The 22,953-nt window shown below is 39.5% G+C and overlaps 2 protein-coding genes across 2 annotated transcripts in view; one reads left to right on the plus strand and one right to left on the minus strand.

Annotated features, from left to right (window-relative positions):
* Positions 1-1,031, plus strand: part of SPG11 (SPG11 vesicle trafficking associated, spatacsin) — an 86,457-nt gene extending 85,426 nt beyond the window's left edge. The window contains exon 40 of the mRNA XM_007081757.3: positions 413-1,031. Coding sequence (XP_007081819.3) covers positions 413-593 — 181 coding nt within the window. The 3' untranslated portion in view covers positions 594-1,031. The remainder of the gene's footprint in view (positions 1-412) is intronic.
* A 1,545-nt stretch (positions 1,032-2,576) lies between these two features.
* EIF3J (eukaryotic translation initiation factor 3 subunit J) lies at positions 2,577-22,174 on the minus strand. The gene is made up of 8 exons (XM_042988983.1): positions 22,024-22,174; positions 21,833-21,936; positions 12,926-12,980; positions 12,337-12,428; positions 7,087-7,201; positions 4,548-4,709; positions 3,030-3,103; positions 2,577-2,715 (listed from the first exon to the last, which is right to left on the minus strand). Exons 1-8 carry the CDS (start codon positions 22,058-22,060, stop codon positions 2,584-2,586), a joined length of 771 nt encoding a protein of 256 aa, XP_042844917.1. The 5' UTR covers positions 22,061-22,174; the 3' UTR covers positions 2,577-2,583.
* Between the last annotated feature and the right edge of the window lie 779 nt (positions 22,175-22,953).

The raw sequence follows: 22,953 nt of genomic DNA on the forward strand, positions 1-22,953 counted from the left end.
CACTGACAGTGCAGAGCCTGTGTGTGATTCTCTCTTCCCCTCAAAATAAATCAACTTAAAAGATCTCTTGCTTCTGGATGTTTTTTTAACAAACGTATGCAAATAGATGAATGAGAACAGTTTACTTACAGCACTCTGAATTTAAAATGGGAGGACAGCTGTTCAGCTTGCCCAAGGTGCCAAACTGTAAACCTCAGAGGCCTCCTTTGGAGTACTGAACTTACTGCAATTAAAGTGAGCATTAAGATAACATTTTTAATGAAATAATTTCATGTTTATCCAGGACCCCTAATACCATAGATCGAATTTCTCAGATTCCAGCACATCTCCTATGTAAGTAGCTGTGTCAGAGTAGACAGCTCTCACTCAGATACAGTATCTTAACCTGTACATTCTTCTGTTTCTTTTCTAGATACAAACAGCATCAGCCTACTGACACAGCTGTGAAAAACCTGAAGAAGTTATTCACTTATTGTGAAGATGTCTACTTGTATTACAAACTTGCATACGAACACAAATTTTATGACATTGTAAATATGCTTCTGAAGGACCCTCAAACTGGCTGCTGTCTAAAGGACATGCTAGCAGGTTAGGTGGATGCAGATGATAGGAGGGTGGTTACTGCCGAGATGTCATAGATGCCTGTTTTCTTGTACTGAAGTGAGGTACTGACAGATGTTTGTTCAGAATAATGTGGTGGGGGTATGTGTTGTCAAGTTGTAAAACCCCAGGACTGACCATAACCAGTCCTCTGTGAATAGTGGGTAAATGAGAGAATTTTCACGAGGAAATTGTTACTTAAAAGTGATTGTTCATCTATACCACTTCAGATAGTATAGTATTGGTATAAAGATCAAAAGCTCCATCTTCCTGAAGATGGCTATTTAGATATGCAATATTGATTAAAGAATATCTGTGCCTGCAGATTCCAGTTTCAAAGGAATTTAATATTATTTACACAGTTAAGGAACAGATGATACATTTCCATTTGTTAGAAACTGATCTCTATAATAAAATAGATTTTAAATTCATTGTATGTCATCATTACTGCCAAGGAAATCTTAGCCCTTGTCTGCCCTAAAACAATCTTTATTTACTGTAATTATTGCTGTGTAGTCATTGCTTTCTGTTAATTCCTCCAATCATTTAGACGGTTCTTAGTAGTCTACAGAGCTTTGATTGAGGTTCCTATTTCCTATTTAAGAGAAACTTAAAACATGTTTTGTTGTCCCTACTTTTGATTCTCTGACAGTTTCAAAAAGACTCCAACCACAAATTTGGTTAAATTACTTAAAATATATAATAAAGAGGATCACCCAATCTATGCTTTTACAGCCGTAACCTGAGTAATAAGCTCAATTACTCCAAATAAATAAGCTCTTCTCCGTACTGAGTTAGGCCTTACTATCTAAACAAGCAAATAATTTGCCCAAATAAATAAAGAGAGGAAGGCAGCCCTATACCTTTGTCGCTCTAGGGTGACACTAATCAGGCCTGGCACATCATTTTTGTCTTAAAGCTGTTAACTGCTCATCAGGCATTTATTAATAGCTTTGTAAGTATACAGAGAACTCTAGTCCCAAGAGCTGTTGTTCTATACTCTCCAAAAATATCTCTTGGGAGTTAACACAAAATTTAAGTCCTCACAATAGTGATTTTATTAAATTAGTTGCTTTATAAAACATTGCAGATGTCATAATTGTTAACATAACAATTTACCAAACTGTAGTCAACTGGTGCAGTTTGCTGAGCATGTTTTATAAAGGAAAGGAAATGCCAAAACCCTGTTAAAGTTGTTCCATTGCAGCCCAGGAGAACAAAGGAGGATTGTTCAGACACTGAAATCAGGGAAATGAAACAGGTAAAGAGCTTCCCTCCCCCGTCTGAAGCACTCCGTCAGAACAGTCTGATAAATAGAAACTAGACAGTCTATGCATTCAAGAGATTCCACAACTTGTAATGCAACACAATAATGGAGGTCTACCTTCTTCAGCTTCAAAGTTGGAGGGTTTTGGTCATTTGATTTTTAAGTATCAAGCTAGTGCTTTTCAGCCGTTGTATCTTCACTCTGAGATAAGCAGTCTTCTTCACAATGTATTTTTAATATCCTCACGCTCAATTTTAAGACAAAGCAATTTTAATACTAGGTGCACACGGCATGCCCTTGCTGCAAACTGCTTTTCTTGACAAGTTATGAAGTAGTTCAAGGAGGTATGGTTAAGGCTGTATTACTGAATGGTGCTGGTAAATACTACACAATTTTTGTCATGTTGCAACCTTTGTTTCCAATTCAGTGACTGCTGCTATGGAATCAGAGAGCAACAATGACAACATTATTACGCTTGTTTTTTTTAAACTATGATTTAGTAGCAACTGAGGTTCCCAATTTTAACCCCTTGGCAGCAAGATCCAAGTTCCCTCATTCGCACATTAGCACCTAAGTGTCAAGGGGTTAAATAACCAGCACAAAAGATACTGCACTTCTGATTGTAGCATTTGGCAGAACTGAAAGGAAAGGAAGTTGTGCTACATGTTGAAGGGATTGTGGGCAACAGAAAGAAGACACCAGGAGAAGATAAAATGTCACATGAAGTCTTCATAGTCTTGTACATATCCTCCATCATAACCACCATAATCTGCCAGATCGTCTTTCATGGTGGCCTTTAATCCCCCTCCAGGAACCACACCTTTCTTCTTCTTTTTGGCTTTGCTTTGCTAAAGACAAAAGAGAGTTAATTCATGAGACTGTCCACTGTGGGCACCTTTTTCTGGTACAGAAACCCTCACAGAGACACTAAAGCCTCTGGCAACAAAAAAACTTTAGGGGAGATCTCAGACCTAACCCAAAGCAATTTCTGTTCCAAAAGAAAACTCTGACCATGTCTGTGAACAAAAGGACAGTCATGGCACTCAGGCTCCAGCTCTATTCCAATTTAAATTTTAGTTCAGGCTCCCAGTACACTGAGAATATTATGCCCCACACCCCCATCCTAATGTGATAGGCATCTCCCTTGCATGTTTGCCCTTACCTTTTCTTGCTTTTGTTTTTCACTGCAAAGCACAGTCAATGAATTGGTAATCTTTTTCAAGTCATCAATTTCCACTAAAAAAAAAGAAAAAGGAATTACCACCTCTACTTTGTCCATCATTAGCTTCAGTAACTTTAAAAAGGCTATGAATTTGTCCTGTTAAACATAAGATGGTAAAGAATCACGATTCAGTCTATGGCTAGGCTCACAAATCAGAACTATTTAACGTAAAATAGAAAACTCAGCAACAAAAATTTTATAATGACCTGAAATAACCAAGACACCATTGTTCAAAAAGAAACCCAAAGTGTCTTTAGAGCTCATACTGTCCCCTACCATACCTCCTTAACTCAATCTAAACATGTGAGGGAGCAAAAAAATAAACACACGGAGGACCACCATGCCTTTCCACAACACATCCTCGATGCACACTGAGGAGTGGCTGAATGAACATGGAACAACCATTCTTAAAACTACAAATTACAACTCCCCACCCTTTAGGGTCTCTATTTTCTACCACTTCTACCACAGGAACCAGAATGAAAACAGGTTATCTCAGAAATCTCAGTATCCTACTAGGAGACAAGTCTGATTAGTGGACAACACATCCTTTGATCCTTATAAAAATACCAAGCTGAAACACAGCAGTTTTTAGCTACCAAAAAAGAGTTTCAGTTTTGGTTGGAGAGCACCTTCAAAAAGAAGAAAAAAAGTATATGTAAATAAAATACCAACTATGGGTATATCACTAATCAAATTCAGAACACCCAAATTAGTAATGATTTCTCAAGGAAATCCCAATTGAAAGTTCATTGTGTAGAATTCCTTTTTCTCGATCTTAAAAACAGCAGTGCTAGCAAAAACAGTCCCTTCCACATTAGTGCCACACCACCCCTGGTTTTTACTCCCACACACCCATGACTCCTTTCAGGGCATGGCACCACACCCACAGACCCAGAATATAGGTACCTGTTCTGTTGAGCAACTTAAACCTAGAGTCACAGGCTTCCTTGTTTGTAAAATGAACACTTACTATGGTTGCACTCAGCTCTAAAATTCCGTATGGGGAGAGACAATTTTCCCCAAAAGATACTTCCTCGTCCATTTAAGATATAATTAGATAAGGGGAGCCAACAGCTCAGAGCCTGCATCGGATTCTGTGTCTCCCTCTCTCTCTGCCCCAACCCTGCTTGCACTCTCTGTCTCAAAATAAACGTTAAAAAAAAAAAATTTTTTTAAAGATATAATTAGATAAAAGAATAAGCTAGTGTTTTACCAGCTTTGTATCAGCAAAGTCCAGATGTCCCTTTGGGAAGCCATTTTAAAAAAATTAAGAAGAGAGCCTCAAAAAAACAAAACCACTCAAACTCACTGGGTATTTGCAGAACATTCCCAAGGTAACTTCTGAAAAGGAAATCCTAAGTCTATTATAGCATCCCAAAAAAACTCAACCTCCATCCTCCTATGATGGGCTGTTACTAAAATCCACCTACAGAAGTAGAGATTAGAATTACTTACGTGAAATACACACATCTCGAACTAAGGCTTCCAAAAAACTGGCATAATATAGTGACTTTTCATATTGTGTAATTTTATCTTTTAGTAACTTTCCAAACTCTGTGAAGTCATCTCTTGAAGATGGGTTCATAGCATCTATTCCATAAACTGTATTATTAACACCTGCAGGAGAAGAGGGAGCACTAAAAATATCAGAAAGATTTTTTTTAGGTTTATAAACCAATTCGGTATCTGAACAACGCTGTTATTTCATGCTAAAGCAGAGTTTCTTAACCTGGGTCCACTGGAGTTCTTGGACAGAATTCAGCAGGTCTGCAAATTTGGATCAAAGATTACAACTTTATTTTCATTAACCTCTAATTTAGCATTTCCTTCCATTTTGATTATAGGCAATAAATCACAGTGGTTATAACTAGCAAAAACCTGTTACTAGTAAAGATCAGATATTTTCATATCACATTACAGTTGTAGTTCTCTTAAAATATTGTTTCGGTCATCATTACTTTCAAATCACATTACTTATTAGATAGACCTGCCACTAGATCTTATTTACTGCATTAATAAAAACACATTATTACTGTATCTCATCTTTTTAACATTATACCTATTTCAATATAACAGACTTCCTTAGTAAGTAAAATTCTATGTATTTTATTTTCTGCATTTAAAAAAACATCATATTAAGAGGAAACCTGTAGTTTTCACCACAGCACCAAAAGCGTCCCTGGCACAAAAAGGATGTTTTTAAAGTCTATGTCTAAGAATAGCCTGCAGCAGGGGAGGGCCTGGGTGGATCAGCTGTGCGGCCGACTGTTGGCTGACTGTTGCTTTCGGATCAGGTCATGATCCCACTGTCATGGGATCAAGCCCTACGTCGGGCTCCATGCTGAGCATGGAACCTGCTTGGGATTCTCTCTCTCTGCCCCTCTTCCCCTGTTCCTTTCTCAAAATAAATAAACTTAAAAAAAAAAAAATAGGCCACAGTAAAATGGGGAGAGAAGGAAAAAGCAAACAAAACAAAAACCCAGATGGCTCCTGTCAAAGTATGCAGCTGACTCCAGAAGCTAAGAGGGGTAAGCCATGTATTAAAATCCCAACAGAGGGGCACCTGAGTGGCTCAGTTGGTTAAGCATCCGACTTCGCCTCAGGTCATGATCTCATGGTCTGTGAGTTCGAGCCCCGCGTCGGGCTCTGTGCTGACGGCTCAGAGCCTGAAGCCAGCTTCGGATCCTGTGTCTCCCTCCTTCTCTGCCCTTCCCCCATTCATGCTCTGTCTCTCTCTCAAAAGTAAATAAACATTTAAAAAAATTTTTAAAAAATCCCAACAGAAAGAATCTGGCCTAAAAGGATTCTAGGCTAAGAGACAGTACACTTTGTATCTTCCTCAATAGCAAATTGAGTTAACAGTATCACTGATTTAGTATTTTAGTATGAGAAATACAACATTAAAACCCTATTAACTAAATGATGGCTGTATGAATCCATGTTTTTGCCTTGCAATCCATAATTGTCCCATTTTAGAATTTTTAAGTAGCATGTAAACTCTTTTCTTTAATAAACACTTGGCTGGCTGTTACCATGCTATGAAGACACTGGATAATGGCTGCGTGCCCTCTGCAGGTTAAGATCTGCCAAGCACACGCCAGTGCACAGGAGCACCCAAAGTAACTCCTCAGGTTGCCAGCAACTCCCAGAATGAGAAAATCACATCTCCCACAGAAAGGACAATGATCACTTGTCAGCCTTCCTGATCCATTTTAAAGAACAGGAAGGATGGGGATACAATTAGCTATAGGTTTCAAAGCTCTTTAACTCTTTCAACATAATCTTCTACTCTGAAAAGTACACAATAGGTAATGACAACAATGAGCTTAATTAAACAAAGGGAGAACTTTTAACTATTTCTTTGGCCATGTTTCTTACTTTCCCCTTCATGTCATGTTACTCTCCACCTAGAACACTCTGAACTTCCATACATACAGGATCCTGAATATGTTTTTTATCTCATGTACCACTCACAACTGTAGCATGACACACAGAAATGGAAGCCCTCTAAAGACTGGGTATGGCGAGGGCCAAGAAGGGTCACAGAAAGGAATGATCCTGAGCAGAGGCACAGCTGAAGGTGAATGTGCCACAGGGACATTCTTATCCAGATTTAAGACAATAGGACAGCCCTATAGTCAGTTCAATATTTAAACCTCAAAGCTACAGACCTCACATTTCATCCAAATTTCATCCAGCTGATATATTTAAAGGAGCAGGAAACTTTATTTGAAAAGGTCCAATGATTTATCTTAATAACCTTTTATGTGATACTCGGAACATAATCATTAAAAAATCTGAAAATGTATTTCACTCTGCCTTAAGCAATGAAACCTCAAATATAAAATAAAAACTACTTTTGAATATCTAAGTTCGCCAGTATTGTTATGCCAAAAATGGAGATGTTTTCTAAACTTTCATAACTAGTAAGACTTCCACGCATGCACTTGGAACTTCAATACTTCACTGCAATCACCCCCTCCCTGCACCTTACCAAAAGTTTCTTTTGCTAATTCAAGGTCTGACTCTTCCTGTAATTTCTTTAGCCGCAGTTTATCTGCTAATTGTTCTTCTGGTGTTAGCACTTTAGGTTCTTCAGGTTCTTCTAACTAAAATGAGATAGAAAGAAAATTTTAAAACGGCTGGGATTACGAATGACCAGTACATTTTTGCATTGTGTGAACTTTTTTTAATAAACACAAAATTATAAATAATAGCAAATACTTATAAAGTGTTTATTTCAGGCATCCTTCTAAACACCTAAGATGTTCTTATCCTGATTTTACACAAAAAAATTTGAGGCACAGAGAGGTTAAGCAACCTGTCCATGGTAACAGAAGGTTAACACAGCTGCTAATGTGAGAGAGCTGAGTTAAGAACCCAAGAAGACTGAGTTTATTTCCACAGCCTTTTTAAAAAATATGGAATTGAGACTGTAGACAAGGGAAAAATCACACTCACATTCTGCTGCTAAAGACTGTATATTGATTGAAACAACTTTTCTAGGGCAACTTGGTAATGTGCATCAAGTCTTAAAATAACTTTTATATGCTTTATGGACTCAATTGCACTTCTAGGTATTTATCTTAAGAAACCAAAGATGCACACTAACATTTAGCCACAAGGATGTCCATTGGAGTATTACTTATAATTTCCAATAAATTTAGAGATAACCCAAATGTTCAACAAAAGAATAAATAAAACATGGCACAGCCATATGACAATACAGATGGCCCTTGAATAAAACAGGTCTGAAAAGCATGGGTCCACTTATTCAGACTTTTTCTGGTATTTACAGTACAGCAAATGCATTTTTCTCTTCATGATTTTCTTAACATTTTCTTTTCTCTAGTTTACTTTACTGGAAGAATATGATATATAATACACACAACTACAAAATTATGTGTTGACTGTGTTAGCAGTAAGGTTTCCAGTCAATAGTAGGCTATTAATAGTTAAGTTTGGGGGAAGTCAAAAGTTGTATGTAGCTTTTTGACTGTGCAGGGGTCAGCACCCCTAGCCCTCACATTGTTCAAAGGCCAACTGTACTATGCAAACATAAAAAAAATGTTTTGGGGGCACACGGTGGCTCAGTCAGTTGAGCATCCAACTCTTGTTGATTTCCATCCAGGTCATGATCCCCCAGGGTCATGGGATGGGGCCCCACATCAGGCTACATGCTGAGTGAGGAGCCTGCTTAATATTCTCTCTCTTCCTCTGCCCATCCCCCACTTGTGCACACACACGTTCTAATTAAAAAAAAAAAAAAAACTGGGGGCGCCTGGGTGGCTCAGTCAGTTAAGCATCCGACTTCGGCTCAGGTCACAATCTCACAGTTTGTGAATTCGAGCCCTGCATCAGGCTCTGTGCTGACAGCTTGGAGCCTGGAGCCTGCTTCGGATTCTGTGTCTCATTCTTTCTGCCCGTCCCCCAGATCTGCTCTGTCTCTGTCTCTCAAAAATAAATAAAAATGTAAAACAAAACAAAACAAAACAAAAACACCAAAAAAAGTTTTCCTCTTGGGGCACCTGCGTGGCTCAGTAGGTTACGCATCCCACTCCAGCTCAGGTCATGACTTCACAGTTCATGAGGTCAAGCCCCATGTCGGGCTCTAGGCTGACAGCTCAGAGCCTGGAACCTGCTTCAGATTCTGTGTCTCCCTCTCTCTCTGCCCCTCCCCTACTCATGCTCCATTTCTGTCTTTCAAAAGCAAATAAACAATAAAAAAATTTAAAAAAAGTTTTCCTCTTATTTACATTTTTATATTATTATTATAAAAGTAACACATTATCATTGTCAACAAATTTTAAAGACACACAACAGAAGTTGTCAGTTATTTTCCAGTTCTACTTCTCTGACAGTCAACAGTTTAGTGAATATCATTTCTTTATACTGTGATACTTCCTACAACAAATGTATCACTTTTACTATGAAGGAGAATCTATGACAGTATTCATTAAAGTGGGAAAAAAGTAAAGGGAACTTGTGCTATTCATAGTTAACTATGTCTATGCAGCTTGCAGATTCTGACTCACAAGTCCACTTCTGAAATACATCATATTTTGTTTCTCATGGAGAGGATAAAATGAGAAATGTCATTATGCCAAGTTAGGAAATCTCAGAATACTTTCTAGAAAGAAAAAAGGAAATATCTTGACTCAACTGTCTTTGTAGACCTGGACATTATTAAGTATTTCCTGCATCAAAACTGAACTCATCTTAACTCAATATTTTACTTAAGACAAACTGAGCACACTCTAATAAGGTTTCTTTTTGTTGGATATAAATACCAAGACCCAACAAAGGAAGTACAAATTCTAACTTCAATGACCAAGAAAGATCTAACCAAGATGGCTTCTTAGACTGAGTTCTAAGTTTCTATTGCTTGTTCCGATCGTAGAAACACACATGTAAATATTTTTGATATGCAAGTATAAATTATTTTAAAAGTATCTAAAATGTCCCTGACTGGGGAAACACACTCTGATACATTGTTGGCAAATGCAAACTGGTACAACCCCATACAGAGGGCAATTTGAGAACCCTTGGCAAGACTACAAATGTAATTTGCCCTCTGACCCATCAATCTCTCATTTGACAATCTATCCTACAAATATGACTACACCCATTAAAAATGACACACAGATACGGCTATTCATGGAAGCACTGTTAGTTCAAGTACAGGAATGGGGAAAAAAGATCCAGCTGCCCATGACTAGAAGACTGGTGAAATAAAATATGGTACATATTTGTAGCAACAGAATACCATACAGCTACAAAAAACAAAAAAAAAAGAATAAACCAAAAACTAGTGAAAATGCTTTCTTATAGGTGGTGACAGGGAACAGGATGGAGAGGACAGGACAGGAATGGATGTTTGCGACTTTTCTGAGTGTACCATTTTTGTATGGTTTTGCCTTCTGAACATTATTTCATGTTTAAAAAATAAAGTTACATAAAAAATAAAACTTTAAAAATGGAAACGGTAACAAATGACTCTAAAATGTGTATCAAAAGACATACTGACACAAAATAATACAAATGACTTTAGAACCCAGAACATAATTATACATCCTTAGAGGATATATTCTCAATACAAAAAGAATTGCAAAGAAATCCTACAAACATTGTTAGTATTACTGGTATTGTAGAAAAGCAAATAAACAATTATGTTACCATTATTAGAATCCATGAACTAACGCTGACATACACAACACATATACTCATGCATTTATTTCTTTCCTACCTTCACCTATAAAAATGGGTCTAGAAGGCAAGGCCACCTCAATAATGCTGAGTACTACTAGCAACTAGATTTGGCTTCTAAACATCATTTCCACTAAAAACCTCAGGGAAGTAGCACATTCCAGGCTTAAAGAAGAGAGTTTACCAGGTGAGCCCAGCAATTATTGTGCCAGAAAGCAAGAAGTTTTCAAAGACTAATAGGGTTCTGTCAAAAGGATGAACATTAGAACAACTCAAAGGGTTTCCTACTGGCCAAAGTTGGGAAAATTTGAGCATCAAAAGAATAATTACTGTATCTGAGTAAAATTTATAAAAACCTGTACATCTACAAATTTACTCAAAAGAAAAAAACCCACAAACCCCTCATTTTTCAACCCTTTGAAGTTACTATTACACTCCCTCCTTACTCTGGAAATTAGTGATCACAAGAAAACAATTAAGCTTTTACTCTGCTTTTCTAGCACAAACCATATCAAAGTAATCAAACAGCAAAGCAAGTAGAAGAGGAGGAAGAAAAGCCAGCCAGTAACAAATGGAAGAGAAGTCACTGGATGAGAAAAATCACCATTCTGCAGTCCATAATAAAATAATTAGGCAACAATCATTACTAACACTAAACTAATGGGTGGGAGCTTGATGTGAAATTGGATTACTTACAAGAATATGTAATTTTATAATAGAAGGATCAGACTGTTACCACCTTAACCCAGTCATCAATTTTAGCATCACTAATAATAGGACAGATATTACGTGACTCTTGATGTGATATGATGCAATATGAAGCACATAGCATGACCTCTAAAGCATTCCAATTAAAAATGTTTAATCTGAATCCAATCAAACTTTTAGACTTACCGGCCAAGTTACAGGAAATTGCAACTGTAAGCAATCAGACAAATCAAAAAGGTGGGATATTCTACACGACAAATGGGCTCCTCCCTTCAATAAGTGAATGTCATTTTACTTTTTGTTTTCAAGTTTATTTGAGAGAGAGAGCACATGCATGTGCATAAGCAAGGGAGGGGCAGAGAGAAGAAGAAACAGAACTCCAGGCAGGTTCTGAGCTATCAGCCCAGAGCCTGATGCAGGGCTTGAACTCATGAACCATGAGATCATGACCTGAGCCAAGATCAAGAGTTGGATGCTTAAGCAACTGAGCCACCCAGGCGCCCTTACTGTCATTTTAAGACAGAAAGAAAGATACTCTAGGAGACTTAGGATATGTTAACAACCTAATGCAATGAATCTAAGGTCCTTGTTTAAACAAACCATATGTAAAAGATATCTTGGGACAATTAGAAATTGGGCACATATAGGGGTACCTGGGTGGCTCAGTTCGTTAAGGGTACGACTCAATCTCAGCTCAGGTCACGAACCCACGGTCATGAGATCAAGCCCAACATTAGACTCCACATTGAGCGTGGAGCCTGCTTGAGATTCTGTCTTCCTCTGCCCCTTCCCTGTCTGTGCACTCTCTCTCTCTCAAAAAACAAAATAAAACAAAACAACAAACAAAAAAACCAACCCATATACACTGAATATTAGATGACATTAAAAAATTACTGTTCATCCTATTAGATACGTAATCATGTGAGAAACAGCTTTGATTTTTCAAAGATGCATACTGAAGTATTTAAAGATAAAATGCACATTTTATTTACTTGATTTTAACAAAAAAAGATGAAGCAAATATGGCAAAATATTAGCAACTGTTAAATTTAGGTGACATACATGATTATTCATTATGATAATTTATCTACTTTTATTTTAAGGGGCTTTTTTAAATATTTATTTTTGAAAGAGAGAGCACGCGCAAGAGGCAGAGGGGCAAAGAGAGAGGGAGACACAGATTTCAGTGTGGGGATTTACTTCTCTAATAGTGTCCATTTATAGTCTTTACAAAGCCCGTCAGACTGCTAGGTAATACTTGCTGTCTATTAAGACAATGTAGCATTACTGATGTGAGAATTCTGTATTTCAGGAAATGAATATTACTTACCCTCTTTTTAATTTCTTCTTGCCTTTTTTTCTGCTGCCGTTCTTTCTCTTTTATTTTCTCTGCTATTTTTTTCTTTTCTGAAATTTTTACTTCTGAAAGAAATGTTTTAATCACAGTTACCTTGAATATTTTCCAGTTTGTGGATGAGACAGACATAACAATAATATACTTCAAAAGACCAAACTTCTCCTAGCTCCAATTTCATATGGTGATTTACTCGTGAATAACAATGGGAAAGTTCTGGGACGCTTCCTTTCTCTTCTCTGATCTGACCCCTAGGACCCAAACATCTCCCTTCATATTTCCCCAGTGCTTTCAGCAGGATTTAGATTTTAAAATATGAGATCACACCCTCCTCTACTGTCTCCTAACAGCAGCACTCAAACAGAAAGTGGCAGGCAGTATCCAATCTGATTATGTTTTGAGGGGAGAGAAGAGATGGGAGGAGAAGAGAATAAAGTGAGAATGGAAGGGTGTTTGGTTTCTCAACACAAAAATTTTCAATTTTGCAAGCATTTTGTCATTTGTCTTAAGTATTACATGCTCACCAAGATATAAAACCAAAAATGAAGGAACCCCAGTGGCTCACCTGGTTTTATTTCTGCTTCCTCCTTTTTTTCATCATCATCATCATCCCAGTTATCCTGAAGAAAAGGACTTCTATTAATAATTCTTGCCTGTTTACTTTTCCATGTGCAACTTATCTAACTCCACAGAAAGAAGTTTGTATTTTTTTTTTTTTGTACTGCATTAAAATTGTAAATTAATGTTAGGAAAATGCACATCTTCATAATGTTGAGCCATCCTAGCCAAGGAAAAGGGCTGTTTTTCCATTTGTTCAAGTCTATTTCTGTATCTTTCAAGGAATGTTTTAAAGTTTCCCTCTTGGAGATTTTGTGAATTTCTCTTCAAGTTTGTTCCTAAGTATTTCTCTTATGTGTTCCTACTGTAAATTGGAGGGTTTTTTTTTTTTCTTCCCTGTTATGTCCTCTAACTGGTTATTATTTGTGTATACAATTGGTTTTTACATGTTAATTTGTCACTTTCATTGATTCTCTAGGGTTTTCCAGGTGTACTATAATATCATCTGTAAATGAAAATGGCTTTACTTCTTTACCAATTCTTATGCTTCCACAACTGATTTATCTAACTGCACTGGCTAAACCTCTAGTACACTGTGAATAATGGCAGAGATAATGGGCATCATTATTGTTTTTTGGTTTTTTTTTGAGAGATAGAGAGCAAGTGGGGGAGGGGCAGAGAGAGAGGGAGACAGAATCCCAAGCAGGCTCCAGTGATGTCAGCACAGAGCCTAATGCAGGGCTTGAACTCACAAAACTTGAGATCATGACCTGAACCAAAACCAAGAGTCAGAAGCTTAACCAACTGAGCCACTCAGGCACCCCTGCCTTGTTGTTCTTAATGGAAATATTTCTAGTGTTTCCCTACGAAGCATATGCACCCCACCACATTTATGCAGTAAAATTTATCAGTCTTTTCTTTTTATTGTCGGTGAATTTCATCAAGTCAGTTTCTTCTAAAACATGTATGCTTTCATTGTTTTTTATTTAGATCTCTAGTCCATATGGAGTTTTTTCTTTTGTGTGGTATGAAGTATGGATCTAACTCTTTTTCTAAATGGTTACCTAATTGTCATAGCCTCAGTTATTAAAAAGTATACCTGAGCCCTGTGATTTGCCACATACTAAGTTTTCACAGGTACTTGGTCTACTTCTGCTTTCCCACAGGTCTACTGTCTCTTCATGCACCAATACCACACTGCTTTCATTACTTTAATTAATTATAGTATGTTTTTATGTAGGTCAAGGCTGTTCCCTCTCTTATAGGTTTTCAGGCTTTTTAGTGTTCTCCTGGCCATTCTTGCATGTTTGTTTTTCCATATGAAATTTTATATCAACTTGTCTGCTAACACAACACAAGACAACCAAGCCAAAACTACTTCTCTTAAAGTAATTTGCAGTTGTTTTAAATAAAAAATTAAAAGGACTTTATATTTCTTACTTTCCCAAATGTGAAAACATCCAACATTCTAGCCAATGGCTCAATTATTGATATACAACACAACCTATACAACACAATTATTGGTATACAACACAACCCTGATTAATGAATTAAATCTATATAATATTTAAGCCCAGTATTTAAGAGCAGTCAAGAGCTGATCAATAGCTTATTGAACCCACTCCCTAACTTGGGTAGGGCACTTTAAGGTTGATCTACACTCTTGTCTTTTCTACACCTAACACAGTCATTGAACTAAATATAAACTGATTATCAAACAATTTTCTAAAGGTTCCAGAGACTTTAGAATGTTTAAGTTTAATAGGGATAGCCATTTGAAGCTGAACCACAGGATTGCAAGAGACTCTGCTGCTGCTGGAAGATGTAGAGGCTGACTAATGTGCCATAACTATGACACCAAGCTTCTGTTTTATAACAAGACAGCTCATAATGAATCAGTCTAGGTATTTAAACTAACCAAACCTCGATTTTAATAAAACTCTCTAAGTCCACCAGAGAACTAAAAAATCCTGATTAAGGCTATCATAGGCTCTGCAAGCAGAGTAGAAAGAAATTTGGATAAAAGTAAAATATTTTTATAATCACCTCACCTTGGCAATTTAACTCACAGGTCAAGGTTAACAGACTGAAAACAAACCTGCTAGTCATTATTTGGACATCTAAGACACAAGAGTTAGAAATTAAAAAGCAAATGTTTGTATAATCTGACTGGTTTGCTTAAGTGCTTGTTATCAATACACCACAGTACAAAAGGAACCCTAGAGTTGAAAATAAAAATTAACTACTAGGAGTTTTTTGTTATTGTTTTAATCTTCACATAATATAGAAAGCTGGGTCTGTGAGTGATATCCTGCTTAGGTGGTGCTCCAGACAGGAAGACCATTTGCTTACTTCAAAGGGGTACGTATTCACCACTCTCTATTAATGATAGTGATGATGATGATGATGATGGTGATAAAGCATTTACTAAGTGTTTACTCTGCACCAAGCACTGTGCAAAGGGCCTTACATGTAGTAACACAGTTAACCCTCACGAAGTCCTGTAAGATGGTGGTTTCTCCATTTTATAGGTAAGAACATTAGGCCCTCAGATAGCTATCCCAAAATCTCAGTGAAAAGTAATGAATGAACCAAACCAACCAACAAAAACAAAACAAAACAAAACAAAACAAATGAAGGAACCAGGTTTAAAGTGTCATAGTAAACAACTTCTTACTGGAGTCCTGAAGTATACCATAATTATCTGAGAACTAGGTCCCTCCCCACTAAAATTCATTCTATCAATCAGTTCTGGAATGAGCTCCCCTGGAACTGCAGGAAAGCTCATCAAAGGAAGGGTATGGCACAGAGTGATGTGTCCAGCTACAACTATACCAGTTACCTACCTCAAATTGCCTGTGATGGTTTTCTATTAATTTTAAGAAACAAGTCTAGCAGCCTCTGGTACCAGGAGGCCAAGAGGGGAGAGGTATAGCTAAAAATGAGCAGCTCCATCCCAATACCTCCAACATGGAGAAACAGATACATCAGGAGCATTTCTCAGTTCCCTTTCCCAGTAAAACATCACCCAACCCCCATCCATATCCCTGTGCCCTCAATACCTCATTTATACCAACTCTATGTACCACCCCTATCCCAGTTCCTGGTTTCCCTAAATCAAAGTATAAATCTTATTCCAGACACTCAAGTTAAACTGTCCCATCAGGGCTGACATAATGAGGCTACCTAGATTCCACCACAGAATGGATTTTAGTAGCAAAAGCAGTGGTCCTATCAACAAGTCCTGGGAACAGCTATGGCACCTGCTCCTGTGTTCATAAAAGGACCATGAAAGGCAAGCTCTGCCTGTCACCCTCACCCCAAAGTGCTTGAAACAAGGCTGCCCTGACTGGGGACAAGTCCCCAAAGAAGGGAGCATAGTGAAGTCAACAGAGAGACTTCCAAATAGACGTAATTCCCACAGCATAAGGCCAGGTAGTTTTCCCCAAGAACTAGAGTTTTTGTTTCCTTAGTTATAAAATTTGCCAGCGCCTAAAAAGTAAATGTAAGGTCAAAATCTGCCCAATTTGCTGTAAACACTAGGACTTTGTAAATGCTGACAGTAAGTTCAGATAAAATTTAAAAAACGTTCTTAGAGAAACACCTAAAATTTAACACGTTTAAACAGAGAGTAAGTCTGTAATTTAGTAAGCTCTAAATGGTTATTTGGTTCCAGAGAATACTTATCAATAACCAAGTAAATTCCTTACCCAATTTTTGGTAGCTAATAGATCTTCCAACTGTAATATTCAATTAAAAAATTTTTTTCTGATGTTTATTTATTCTTGAAGGAGAGACAGAGACAGAGCGTGAGCAGGGGAGGGGCAGAGAAAGAGGGAGACACAGAATCCGAAGCAGGCCCCAGGCTCTGAGCTGTCAGCACGGAGCCTGACATGGGGCTTGAACTCACGAGCCAGGAGATCATGACCTGAGCTGAAGTTGGACACCCAACTGGCTGAGCCACCCAGGCTGCTCTCCTAAAATGGCTAGCTACCTTCCTTAGAACAGAGGCAGTTTAGGGGCACCTGGGTGGCTTGGTCAGTTAAGCGTCCAACTTCGTCTCAGGTCATGATCTCATGGTTTGTGGATTCGAGCCCCACATCCGGCACAGTGCTGACAGCTCAGAGCCTGAAGCCTGCTTTGGAATCTGTCTCCCTCCCTTTCTGCCCCTCCCCCACCTGTGCTCTGTTTCTCTCTCAAAAATAAGCATTAAAAAAAATTAAAAGAAAAAAAAAGAACAGAGGCAGTTTATAAATCTCTTGCTAATCTACACTCTTCTACAGATACACACCCAACATCATTTGAGCCTTTGCTCTGAAAGAGATGGCTGCTTTTCAAGTTTAAAACCTACTTCCCAATTGAACATGACTGAGAACTGAAAACAAAATTTTTAAACCCTGCTTTTTAAACATTTCTAATAATACAGCAAGTAGTTGGCTGATCTGTCATTTTTACAATGCACAACTACAGAATGTCACATGCAATCAGAGAACACATTTAGGGCTGAAAATGCTTTCCAACTTAAGCAAGATGTATTTATAGATCATCAAACAGAAGTAGCTTCAAAGGAGCAGTAAAATTCTTCTGCCCCATAGCAAGAGTCCATTAATTAACTTATACTCTTTTACTTCCCTTTAAGTAATTTGGTTTAGATAAATAACCTTTTGCAGAAAAAGAGTCTTTTACTGATGTTCTGTAAGCTGTACTGACGTGCTCTAAGAGGCTTCACAACTGTGTAACAGGCTTCTGGCAAGTCTAGACTTCCCAGCAAAGTTCAGTTCTTAAAAGAAGCCTAAATGTTCTTCCATCATCTCAAAACTATGCTGGTTTCTGGAAGCTAAGGTACCTGCCTCTAAAGTCTACTTCATTTAATTCTATTCATTAAGTTTTTAACATCCTACTATGTATTATGGCTAAGCACTCCGTTGAATTCCATCTCAATGCCTACCAGTTTCACATGTGGAACTATTATTAATCAATCCTACTTCAAATGCCTGGCTAAAGCAATATCAAGACAACGAACACTAAACAAATGGCTTATTTATTTTCAGTCATCCAGCATGACAAACACATTTTCAACACCAAACATCCTTCCTAACTGAGACGCCTGGGTGACTCAGTCAGTTAAGCGTTACACTTCGGTTCAGGTCATGATCTCATGGTTTGTGGGTTCGAGCCCTGCATTGGGCTCTGTGCTGACAGCACAGAGCCTGTTTTGGATCCTCTGTCTCCCTCTCTCTCTCAAAAATAAACGTTAAAAAAAAACAAAACAAAACACTTCCTAACTAAAAACTTACTAGTTATAGAAACTGTCAGGGTACTGAAATGATATAATTGAGATTTTCCTCAAAATAACCTGGTTAGGGGAGAATAGTTAAGTGGAGATACAGAAGAAATAAGATTGCTCATGGATTTATTTAAATTTCTCTTTAGTTCTGTTTATGTTTGGAATTTTTCATGAGAACTTACACACTTCAAGATACCCATTTCCTGGCAAAATGCCCACCTTCTGAGTATTTCCCAAAAATCTCCCCTTCTTCAGAAATGCTATTTCTAATGCTTGAAAAATGTCCTTACTCTGGTAGATTTAGGCTATTAAGCAGGATACGATCCTAACAGATAGTTGAATGGGTAGGATGAGTCAGGCAGTTTTCAACTAAGTTTATTCTCGGATCTTTTAAAAAGAATTGTATAATAACATTATATGTGCAAATGCCAGAGATGCATGAATACAGCCAGTTTTCTCAAAACAATTCTATACAACTTGAATAAATCCGGCTTTTAGTCTATTCTATTGAAATACTAGGAGACTAGTAAAATAAAGTAAAAGTTGTATTGTCCCTGCTTGCAGGGGATATGCACTCATTGCCTTAACACAACCTACACATCACTCCAGCAATGGGGAAGGAGCCCAGTGACATATGCCAAGTGAACACTTCCTCCCTACCTCTGCATAACATCAGGATAGCAAGAAAGGTAAAATAAAGCCAGCCCGTGACATGAGACTATTTTCCTAGTTCTCATCTTTTCTTTTCTTTTTTTTTTTTAAGATTTTATTTTTAAGTAATCTCTATACCCAACAGTTGACTCAAATTTACAACCCAGAGATCAAGAGTCTCATGCTCTACTGACTGAGCCAAGCAGGCACACCTAGTTCTCTTGTTTTTAATTGGGAAGAAGCACAGCTTCTCTCCCTTCTCTCCTCATGATTAACAATTCTATAGTTTCTCCTAAATCCATTTCTGTCACTGCCAGACAACTAAGTCAAGGACAGCAAAACGTTATAATGTCTACTGAAGAACAGTAAACTACTGAAGCAAATTACTGCAACAAAGACCTCAGTTTTCCTTTCATTTCTCAGGATATTACAAATGACACTAAATCTATATTCTTAAAAGTTAAACACTAGATGACAACACAAAGCGAAGAACTTATTCTGTTTCTACATCTTACCTTTGAAGACTTAAAAAAATGCATATATTATACTATTTAAAGGCTATGATTATTTGATCTTGTGAAAACTAAGCTTTGTTTTCATATATTTACAAAAGGATTATGTATTAAAACATCAAAATTCAGAAATTTGGTACTACTCATTACCATCCAAAGTGACAAAATTCAACTCTAGACTGGTAAACTGAAAAAGCAAAAACTTGCTTGTTAATCATTCCATTCAAAACACAAAATTCACAGTAAAGAGCCATCGTGGAGAGTCCCCTGGAGCTCAGGAAATCACAAAATGTGGCACAAAATAAACCCAGATACTGGATCTAAACAGGGTATTTCCCACAAGCCAGAAAAATTAAGGCAACATCCTGAAGTAAGAGAGTATTAACGTTTGCGTGCCTCCCAAGTGCTAGGCAACTATGCCTAATGCTAGACATATTAGATCATTTAAAATGCAGAACAACCCCCTGAAGTTATCTCCTGTAAGGACAATTTAGATTGGGGAACTAAAAGGAAAGAGTAAAAAAACTTGTTTATGACCACAAATATAGAAAATGTCAAGGCAATAATATACACCTAGGTCTGTCTGATTCTAAAGCAGAGGAATCAAATTACTCCATGAATAACATACCTTGGGAATCTTGAAGAAATTCAATAGAAATAAACCAACATTTCAAGTGAGAAATAAAATGGACAAGTTCAGCTTTTTTCTCCAAGATCAACTTCAATGTTTATGTAAAAGAAATAAGATATTTGCATAAAAGAAAAATTCTGCACTAAAAGAGTGACTGGACAAGATGACCTTTATGGTCCCTTACAACCTGTAAATCTCCAAAATTAGTTCCAAGTGGTAAGAATTATATTTATCAGGAATGACACCATTTAGATCCAATAATCACAGGCAGGTTACTTCATAGCATTAGTCCAGACTACTCCCTTCAAGCTTCATTTTCTGGTACTTCTTTCCTGATTTCTCTCTCTTCTCATTTGCTGAATTATTCCCAATAGTCAGAACAGATGTCCTAACTGCTGCATCCAGTAAGCACAGAAAAAGTGAAAGGACAAATGTGAACTAAATGCTCAAAATAGAAAATCTGTTACAATGTAGTAAGGTAACTAATATCTTGCAATGAGAATGATACACAATCCATTCCCATGTCTATACAACAAGTAAATGAAGCATCTAAGTATATGCACAATAGCACTACTCATTTATTAACCCCAATGTGTGCAGAACTCACATTATTTCTGGACCTCAAGCTGTTCAATAAAGTAGACATCCACCTCATCAGACTCAGGAGAAAAAAAAAAATCCAAACATAAGTAGTATTAAGTTCATAGTGATACCTATTTAAATTTTTTCAGCTCAAGCAGAAGGACTTAACAGGACTCCCAATATGTGTTGAAGGGTATAAGTCAGGAAAGTAAAACACTAAGTGAATCAAAACCAAGAGAAACCATCTTCTCAATTCATAAAAACTCTGCACAAATGTAAAAAGATTTTGAGAGTTCTGTTAGAAAGAATCTTAACATTCTGGGCTTGAGATGTTTGTTAACTACTAAAAACAAAAAAAAATGAATGCACTAGTCATAATGTCATCTGGACCAATATGAGTCCCCAGGAGTTTTCAACAACAAACGACAAGGATAAATCTGGTTCAGATCAACAAGGCACAGGAAAAAAACACTGGCCCCCTCCTCTATTCTAACCAATATTTTCTTAAGCGTCGTTCGTATGCGAATAAATAACTCACTCCGTCAACTCTCCGTTTTCCCAGGACTACCTAGGTTTCTGACAACCTAACTGCTGGCTATCTCAGTACTCGGTTTTTACAACAAGGTGGGGAGAGGGTAGTCTAAAGTTATTTTGTAAACTTTACTGTTTCTACTTGTCTTGTGGGGGGGGGGGGGAAGGCTAAAATTAAAGCACAATATTTCATTCATCAAACTGCTCCAACAAACTCTACAAATGGGCCTTCAGAAACAAAAATGAGTTACTGTCCCTAGGGATACCTGAGCTCAAACAGGCAGGTGGTTGTAAGACTTTCCATATGGGATAAACCATTGGGCTCAATGCCCAACTTCCCAGATCATTCTGGCGAGTGGCTCCAGACCGCGAAGTTTGCACGTGGGCCGGGCCCGGCCGCTGCTGTCACCTCCCGTCGCCAACTGGAGGGTGGGATCCAGGCCGGGACGCAGACCCTTAAAGAAGGGCTGGGGCCGGGGCCGCCACCGCCCTCGCCAAGGAAATCCAAAAGGCCACGCTGCTCGACTCCGGCCCAAATGGCCGGCGAGCGTAGGGGAGGAGGGCACCGGGGGGCCCTACGCTCGCGTCTGGACCCGTAGACCGCAGGCTCGGGCGGCGCCCCTGGGCCCAGAGTCCACCAGCTCGCCCCTCGGCGGGCATCCCCGCCCGAGACAGCGCCAGTTCGCTCCCGCGAGGCCCGGAGTACCGGCCCGCACCCACCTTGACGTCCTCGTCCTCGTCCTCGCCTTCCCAGCGGTCCCCGCCGGCGGTGCCGCCGCCCCCCACCTTCCGCACCGGGTCTTCCACGGAGAACGTGTCAGCGTCTACGGAAGAGAGCGAGCCGCGTTAGTGCCCGATTCAGCTTGGGGCCAGCGCCGGCCCAGCCCCTGTCCCTCGTAACTTCCCCTCACCCCAGGAGTCAGAGTCCCCCGCTGCTGCCGCCGCCATCTCGAACCGGGTGTGAGCGTGTGTGAGGGGAGAGCCAGCGAGGAGTTAGCGCGGCGGAGGTGAGTCACTGACTTTGCTCTCGTTGGCCGGCGCGGGGCAGGCTGGGACCGTGGCTGACTCTGCGCCGGGGCCCAGGCCCCGCCTCTTCTGGCGGCGGCGGCAGCGGCGACGCGCGCGCGGGCGTGAAGGGGGCGTGGAATGCGGCCGACAGCGCGGGAGTCGGCGGGAGAGGGAGACTGAGTGTTCCTTACCCCACAGCGTGGAGGTAGTGGTCCTGGAGGTAGCGGGGCGGGGAGAGAGGAATCGCACAGGAGACGGCTGCCCCAGCGTGGGTCCCGGCGAGGAAACATACGTGCGAGGAAGTGAGAAGCGCGCCTTCCTTGGCGCTTGGTGCTCGCCCGTCGTTGCTACCCTTTCCCTGCCAACTGCAGCCCCGCCCCGACCGGCCGGGTGCACCCTCCCTGTCTTCACTGTGGCCGCCGCCCGGAGCTGTTGGCGGATACCAAGGAGACCCCCAAGCTTTCCAAGCCGCGCCCGCCAGTGGGGGCGGCGGACCCGCGGCCCCGACCCCCGGAGGAGGCGTCGCGCGCTGGACGAGGGGAGATTGCTCTGGACGCCGGCTAGGACCGGGCGCCCGGGAAGGAGCAAGTGGACAGGGCCGCATTCTTGGCGGCCTTCTCAGCCAAGGTACTCGAATTCAGCTCCTGGCGCGTTTGCCTTGAGTTATTCACGAAGGGATCGAAGAGAGCCCCAGAACTCGAGGATTGTCCCTTCCTGTGAGCCCCTTGAGGCCAGCCAGTACATGATTCTTTCGCAGAATAATTTCGGAAGTCGGTCTGCGCTAGGCCTTGTCCTCTCTAGCCTTGTCCTCAAGGAGCGCACAATCAAGTAGC

The sequence above is a fragment of the Panthera tigris genome, chromosome B3 (assembly GCF_018350195.1).
Source record: "Panthera tigris isolate Pti1 chromosome B3, P.tigris_Pti1_mat1.1, whole genome shotgun sequence".
In the NCBI taxonomy this organism is placed as follows: domain Eukaryota; kingdom Metazoa; phylum Chordata; class Mammalia; order Carnivora; family Felidae; genus Panthera; species Panthera tigris.